Source organism: Pezoporus flaviventris, unplaced genomic scaffold, assembly GCF_033815535.1.
Source record: "Pezoporus flaviventris isolate CSIRO_AGI_PZ_B2104156 unplaced genomic scaffold, CSIRO_AGI_Pfla_v1 ptg000041l, whole genome shotgun sequence".
NCBI lineage: Eukaryota > Metazoa > Chordata > Aves > Psittaciformes > Psittacidae > Pezoporus > Pezoporus flaviventris.
The window spans coordinates 15099671-15107934 of NW_026892589.1; the positions used below are offsets into that span (position 1 = coordinate 15099671).

Consider the following 8264-nt stretch of genomic DNA (forward strand, 5'->3'; position numbering starts at 1 on the left):
TTATCCAAGGGGAGTTAACACTACTGGGTTAGACACTGATCAGTTGGGGAAAGAGTTCATTAGCAAAGCTATCCTCCCAGGCATGGTCAGTGCCAAGTGGAGAGGACATGTCACTGAAGGGTGACAGGGATCCTTCATATCCAGAGTCACTACAGGCATCCAACAGAGAGCTTGAGGCTGCAAGACTATGATGAGAGGAAAGCAGGTGAGAGGTACCCAGTTCAGGCATGAAGCTGTCTACTGGTTCCTCCTTCACAGATACTGGCACCCTGGGGATAACTTTGTCTTCAGATGGAGAGAGAGAGACTTCCTCAATTTTCACTAGCATATTGGTTTGGTTGCCCATTTTAACAGGAATCTCCAGTATCAGGGGCTTGGTGTACACATGATCAAACCTTATGAGTTCATTAATGGCCTCCAGCTTAGCTGATGGGGACCCCAAAGAGGGAGAGGGGGGGGCTGGTATGGAACTTGTTTCTCCACAGATCTCTTCCTCCAGCTTTTCCAGGCACGTTGACTCTGAATCAGCGTATTTAAGAAACATCTCTGGGTCCAGACTGTCCAGAAAGCCCAATAGGAGATCAGACTGCAGAATGAAATATTGTTTTAGAAAGAGAGTCCACTACTGTTACAGCAGAACATCAGTTGCTACATCTATTAACCTTCATCTGGAAGTTAAAACATGCTAACACAATAACAGAACACTGCTATAAGAACAGCGAAGGCAATTACTTCTGTTTCATAAGTTCTTGGTCTGTTAGCTTTTTTTTGTAAGGGCACTGACAATCCCCATAGAATTCTACATGTATTTTATATTCACAGCCTATTAGAAACTCATCAAGATCTTGCTCCTCAAGAGCAGGTACCAGAGCCTGGTGTGATCAGACCTGCCCATGATTAAAGCTGCAGGTCTAGGAGGGGTGGGAGAGGTGTTTGTGCCTTGCTCCTGCCCTTACATATCTGGAAGTCATTGATAAGGGTCAGGTTTTAAGTTCAAGCAGCTTTGCCAACACATCAGCAAAATGATAAAGTTTGTTTTCAACAAGAGTAAAACCGCAGTATGCTTTTCGCATTTGTACACTTTTGCTGTAAGAGCTAAAAGACTGTTTCAGGCAACGGCCTATCACATTTAATGGAAACTGGACTCGTTAAAAGTTGTATGAACTCCTGTACTCACTGGATACAGCCTAACATAGCTGTTCTATGGCATTCCAAGATTTAGAAAACAAACAATGAAAAGTCATCAACTGACTTCAGACAAAGAAGTTACAATACTAGTTTTAAATCCACAGTGGTTCTGAATTTCATGGGTGTTCCAGGTAGGAGCAGATGCTCACCTCCGAGTCTGAAGAGTCACTGCCACCAGAATCCATGTGGAAATTATCAGAAATGGTGACTGCTGGGCCTGCACCTGCTGCAGAGGAACACGTAGTCTGAGTGCTGCGGACTCAGCGGACCCGGTCACCAATCTAATCTCATCCACCTGTGATTCCTTCACAACCTGTGACAGGAAAAAAGCCCAGTCAGTCACTGTAAATGCTCTGGCTGGCAGTACACACATACTCCTGCAGCTCACGCAAAGGCTTCTACCACTAGATTACCCATTTATTTTTGGGCAGTAGGAACCTGAAGGTAAGACCAGTTTCAAAGTTGGCTCAGACTTTCATATATCTGCAAAGTCACTTAAGTGCGAGCCAGAGCCTCTCCACTATACACCATTCTTTCGAGACTGACCCGCATGAACGGAGCGGCGACTACTTCTAGACCAGAACAGAACGATGAAACTTGGAACTATTCAACCGCTGACTCCCACACCACCGCCGCAGGGCTGCGTATCTGCTCGGCGTGGGAAAGCCTCCCCTTGGAGGCCAGCAGGGTTTGTGGGACACGAAGCGTCCCCTCCACAGCACGGCAGCAACAGCCCGAGGGCTCTCGGCACCGGGAATCCCCGCTCACCGCCACGCATGCGCAATTCGAGGAGCGGCTCTCCGCGGCCCTGCCCGAGGCGGGGGAGGAAGAGACCAGCCAGGGGCGCGGCGGGGACTCACCTCGGACTCTCCCTCCTCCTCTGCCTTTAGAGCATCCAAACCCAGGCGGCAGCGCAGCTCCCGGTTCTCCAGCGCCAGGCTACACGTCTTCTCGCGCAGGAGTCGGTTTTCCAGCAACAGCTTCTGGTTCTGCGCAGAGCCGGGAAGCAGTGAGGCGGCGGCGCGAATCGCAGCCCCCACCCCCGCCCCCCAGGCCGCTTACCTCCTGCTCCAGCTCCCCGACCTGCTGCTCCAGCTCCGCCATCCGCGCCTTCTTCCTGTCCCGAGCGCTCTGCGCCGCCACGCGATTCTTCAGCTTCCTGCGGGGCAGGGCGGCCGTCAGCGCGGCGGCGCCCCCGCGGCGAGCCCCCGCCACCGGCCCCACTCACCTGCGCAATGCCTTCTCCTCCGGGCTCAAGTGGGTCAGCCGCTGACGCTTGCGGGCCGGCGGCGGGGCCTCCAGACCCGGAGCGGTGGCTCCTGCTGGCAGGACAACAGAAAGATGCCGGCCGGCCGCGGGGGACTCGGCCGGCTTGCCAGGAATGAGGAGCAGCCGGGGGGCTGCCGCGCCGGACAGAGCAGCCATGGCTGGGGATGAGGAGCGAGAAACTGCGGCCGTCCCCGCGCCGCTGCCGTCAGCGCTCTGCGGCCCCGCAGCCCCGCCCGGCTCTCTACGATCGTGGCTCTCTCTCATTGGTAGGCACGGCGTGACGGGGCTCCCTGCCTAGCTCGTGACGGGCCAGCCGCTGAGGGCAAGCGGGGAAGCGGATTGCATCAGGCGCTGGGGCCGGTCGATAAAGACGTGGCAAGGTCCGGGGGGGGGGGCACGGGGGCTTCCGGGAGTTTGTTTGGCGCGGCTGTGCCCATCCGGGCCTCTCGGTGCCGCTGCTGTCGATGCGGTGGCACTGGGGGGGCTGAGGGGGGAGGGGGCTCGGTGCAGTGAGGAGAGTCTCGAGGAGGGACCCGGCAGGTCAGTCACGAGCTGAAACCGGGGCTCTGTGGGAACACGAGTGCCGGGAACAGCTGTAACAGACGCCATGGGGACGGGCGAAAAATAAGCTGAAAGAGCAAAAAAGCCGAGAGGAGGTTGGCGGTTGTTGAGCAGAAGCCTCAGGAGAGCGCGCTCGAGTCCCTGAGGATTGCCCGTGCACCACCGCAGAGGCGGCCGTGCTGTGGTGAGCGGCGGGAGCGACCGCTGGTGCCTGAGGAGGGGCCAGAGCCGGGAGGCCTGTGCCCAGGCCGGTGAGGGGGCGGAGGTGGAAAGCCTGGAAGCACTGCACACGGGAGTGCCGCGGCTGGGCAGCGTGCAGGCTGCGGGGCACAGCCGTACACAAACACACGCAGCCACCTGGGGCACTGGGCTGTCCGAAATGCCGACCGCAGCTTGGTGCCCGAAGCTTTCCATGCTTTGCTCATGGCGGTTGTCCATGACGCCGGGTGGCTGCGAAATGTTGGAACTTCGGCCGTTTACGTTTATTTCAGGAACTCATCTGTACGCTGCATTTAAATTCGTTCAGATCATAGCTGTAGTCAAGTCCTGTAACTACAGGAAAAACATGAACCTTAAAAGTTCAAAGGCACTGGTGAGCTGGTTTGGCATTGCTCCAGCACTGGATTTCTGCCAGGCCTTCACGATACAGAGAACAAGTTGCTTTTGTGAGTTGGTGTTTGTTCTTCCCTTACTCGCTGCAGCATGACATTTAGTTCAGACTGAGAGTTCACCTTTCTACTTTGACACCTTTGTGAATAATACAGCTAGTGTTCAATAAGCCTTTTAGGCTGAGTGCAAAAACGTTGTTCTTGAATTGGTAAGCCCCTCAGATTCCCATCACTGAAAACTTACCTGCTGCTCCTTTGTACATCTCTTCTGGCTTTGGACTCGTGTTTTTTTTCTGCAGTTCTAATTCCCAATTAAAAACACCACTGTTTTTTTAACAAAATGCAGGTCTAGTATTAATGTCTTTCTCTGGTTTCAGACATTCATTTCAAGTATGCTGCCCTTCTTTATAGCAAACATGCCCCTGCTTGTGCTGTTTTCTGATACTTATAGCTATACTGGTGAGACTAGCCATGATGTGATATATCATATAGATACCCAGACTTCCTAGCATTATAGCTGAAGACAAATCCAAACTTCCTGTCTATATGTGATTTAATTTTCCTATTTAATTTCATATGGAACCAGAGGAAAGGCATCTTTTTCTTTTTGCAACATTTGTGATCATGAATAAGCTTCAGAAGTGCAGAGATATATATGCTAGTTACTGAGAATACATTTAGGCTCACAAATACTGTGTTACTGCCATTAGAACACATAAAGTCTTTTATTAAATATATGGGTAAAATCACAGGGTGAAAGAGTAACAAAGAAAAGTTTGATAAAGCTGGTCTTGTACTGAGACACCCTTTCAGAAAACTTTGGTTAAAAACCTTAAAGTTTAATTCTGATTTTTCACCTTTCCCTTCCCTCCCAGCCCCAAACCCAGTGTTTACATATTCCAGGTTTTGTCACTGAATCCAAGCCTGTAATCCACATGACAATACTCTAGGTCTTCAAGAATAGGGAAAGAACTTGAAAGAAGAGGGTGTAGAGAAAAGATAGGTTAACTAAAAAGCTTAGTCTGAGAAAGAGCTTGTTTGCCCAATGTGCATCTGAAAACACTTGGAAAGTAGTCCAGGGCCTCAGGCTCATGTCCACAGCTGGAGTATTCCCAGACCTGTATCAGTAGCTGATTAAATGAGAAAGGGAACTGTTCTACAGCCTAAAATGAGGTCATTCCAAGTGTGCAGTGTTTGTAATTAACTTTGTATTCATTTCACTTTTTCTTAAATTTCATTAGTGGGATTCAGGAGTGCACTTCTCAAAAGTCTGGTCCTCTTAGTCTTAAGGTGGGCAGTAACCATTGCCTGCCTGTGAGACTCTACTAGCCTAGTTGCTGAGCTCATTGTCAGCTGGAGCAGGGGAAGAGTTCCACTTCAGCCATGTTATTCAGTTGTCTGGGGTACTGGCAACCCTTTCTTTTAGTCTTAACAGTTGAGGCTTTTTGGGAGCACACATGGGGTTCATGCTGTTCCTTGTGCTCTGAGTGGAAGGGCTGTTGTAGAGGGTGCGGATTATTTACAGGTAATGGGATAATAAAGGGTATAGCACGTTTCATCAGTCTGGCAAGCCTAGTTGGAGCAATAACATACCTTTTCTTCAGCAAAGAGGTGATACTCCTTTAGTATGGGAATTATGCAGAATCTGTATCTTTTGCCTACCGCATGGAACTGCAGCCTATCCATGTGCTCTGGGAACTGACACTGGCTTTGCCTTCCCTTAGCACTGCCACGAGCAAGTAATGCAGAAAAGTGATTTTTTTTTTTTCTCAACTATCATTCCTTTTCTATTTATATTTATTATTGAGACTCTGCCTCACGGGCCTCTACAGTTGTTTCCAGAGTACAACCAGAAAGCTGTGTAAAAGACCCAGTAAGTCCAACTTTAAACACTGACTCTTCTGCAAGTGCCTTGCAAATGTGTACCTTGTGTTCCAGTTCCTTGTCCTCATGTTCCACCAGCATATATTACTGGTACCTGTTACTACCCCAAATTATAGGAATAGTGAGTAGGTCTGCCTCAGTTCCAACATGGATCTATGTAGTGGGCCGCAGGCAATGGCTAGAGATTCTTACTTTGATAATCTTTATGGCTAAGTCCTGTGACCTAACTGATTTTGTAGTGAGGGAGAGCTTCCATCACACTTGTACCTTGAGTGCCTTCTGTTACAGCTCTCTTTCAAATACCTTCAGAACTTCATGCTGGAGATCCTCCTGTATTTTCCCCATGGCGGTGTCCTAGTCACTACAGGCAGCAGCAGTTGGCTCAGGCAGCATGTCTTGTGACAGAAGTCATATGCCCTCATAGTAGGCTTCTCTGTCTCCCCATCCCAACAGAATCATTTCTCCTGTCACCACAGTTACTGAAGCCTTGCTTCTGATTCACAGGAGAAGTCTGAGTTAACTCAGACAATGCTGTCAGTGTTTCTAGAACAAAGATACTCTGGAAGTTGGGCATTTTACAATGTCTTTTTTCAGGAAGAGAGGGCCTCCCTTCCCTGTCACTGTAGTCCCCAGCAGCCACAGACACTGAAGCTCACCTTGGAGCTCCTCATGGCAGTTTAGTAGCATTGCCTACATTCACAGAGGTTATGCCCCATTCCAGGTTTAGTGGTAGCTTAGTAGCAATAGATTGGATTCAGTTTTTCATAGCAAAGGCAGGTGGGAAGCACACTTCCAGAGCAGTGGTAGATGCATGTACAGCAACTGATTAGCTTCTTTTTTTGAAAAATACAAACCGATGTTGTTGCTCTTTCCTGTAGTAACCTTTCTGCACCACAGCTTGCTTTTGGTAGCAAAACGATCTCAGGCTTCATGACTTCCGACATTTTGAGTGTGGAATTCCTTTTTTTAACTTACAGAATACAATGTGGCAGATTTTTCTTAACAAGGTCTAAAGATACATTGTCTCAATTTGGATTTATAACGGTAAATTTAAACTCAGGCAACCTACATAGAGAGCTCAGAATGTTCCTTGCATCTACATAGTATCTTATTTTCCCTGAAGTTCCCTTGCACTGTAATTCCTATCTGCTTCATTGTGTTAGACTCCTCTGAAACTCAAAGAGTTCTCTGGTCTCGGGCAGGACCAGCCATTAACTCATGTCATTCTGCAGGACTTGCAATTATTTGCCAGTTGAGTACTTTTCCCAGAATGCTGACTTGCTCATTGAACAGCAGCGTGTCTGCTAAGCACCACTCACATCTGCAAGTTGATCTCCCGCTGTCATGAAATGCTGGTTATAAAGAGAAAGCCTACTTGTTTACAAGGACATTCCAGTACTTTGGGATAAAGAGCTCTTGATTTGATTTGGTCTGTCAGACTGAGAACCAAATTTCTCTTGCACATTCAGAGACTGGAGCACACCATTCATGGGAATTTAAAAGAAGACAAGATATCCGCACCACAGTGAAGGGAAAGGCTTGCTCCCCGTCCTGTGCTACTACTGTGAAAATGAAGCCTTACCAGAAAGCCTTGCAAACACTGGTCATGTAAACATATTTTTATACATAGAAGCTGGGTGCCCTTGGGAGGATTTATGTCACCCTGGGATCCAAACAGCATTGGAACATCTGGCCAGGGAAGCAGGCTCAAGTCAGAGGGTCTGTTTGGTGGGCATGCCAACCTGGTGATATGTGAAGGAATCCTGCAGGTCAAGGGAAGGTTGTGGTCGTTCAGTGTTTTACTTTGGGGCTTGGGTTTGTTCTGGCTTCTGTTTGTAACCAACTTGCTTAATATTGAGCCTATCCCCCTCCACACCATTCCTCTATCCATCACTCTACTACACTGCATGGATTCCCTTTCCCTTTCAGTGGTCTATCTGTTGGTATCTCTGGTGATTAGATGCTGTTTGATTGTAGTATCTGTTTCCATGCTGTAGTACTACTTTAGCTCCTGAGCCATTTTCTGTCTAGCTTGGTCCCAAGAACAGTGTTCCCCTGCAAAGGTCAAAGTTCTCTTCATAGTGCTGATGTGCAAATGTGGACCAGAGAGTTGTACAGATTGTGCGGGGTCTGGAGGTTCTGGAAGATGCCACGTTTAAATGTGATTTGCAAATGTGATTAAGGTCTTGGCTAAACTACAGGGTAGAATTGTGCACTGTGAATTCTGTCTTTAGATGTGATGTTACTTGATAGGTACTGTGTCCACTGTTGTATACTGATGCATGGTGGTACATTGGTGGTGGTAATCACAAGTGAAAGATAAAGGTAAATGTCTGACCCTTAGCTGAGATGGCGCAGTGGGTACATCACTGGGGGATGTTTGCTGCAGACTGTGCTTGCTGGTGGCGCAGTCCCGTGAACTGACCACCTCTGCTGGGCTTTGGGTAAGTACGTGACATGTTGAGCAAGCCCTCTGAGGAAAACAGCGACTGCTGAAATTGCACACGCCTGAAAGCTCCTGTTCCAGTACATTTTTCTGTTTGCACATCCTGCTTCAGAACTGGAACCTCTTCTTGGAAAGTGATCCGACAGGTAAACAACTGCGCTTAGGAAAGCTTGATGACAACTTCCTATTGGCAGAAGCTAGCTCTTCTTTGGAGCAGTGCCAGCTTTTGAAAGGAAATGCCTTCTCCTATTTCTTAGTCATTCCCTAGGCTTTGAAATCTCTTTAGAAGTTAGGAGCCCTGAGAGTCC

General features: G+C 48.7%; 1 protein-coding gene across 1 annotated transcript; it reads right to left on the reverse strand.

The window, feature by feature from the left end:
* Positions 1-248: 248 nt before the first annotated feature.
* Positions 249-2638, reverse strand: XBP1 (X-box binding protein 1). Its single transcript, XM_061466556.1, has 5 exons — positions 2417-2638; positions 2251-2347; positions 2049-2177; positions 1338-1501; positions 249-586 (listed from the first exon to the last, which is right to left on the reverse strand). Exons 1-5 carry the CDS (start codon positions 2611-2613, stop codon positions 397-399), a joined length of 777 nt encoding a protein of 258 aa, XP_061322540.1. The 5' UTR covers positions 2614-2638; the 3' UTR covers positions 249-396.
* Positions 2639-8264: the final 5626 nt, after the last annotated feature.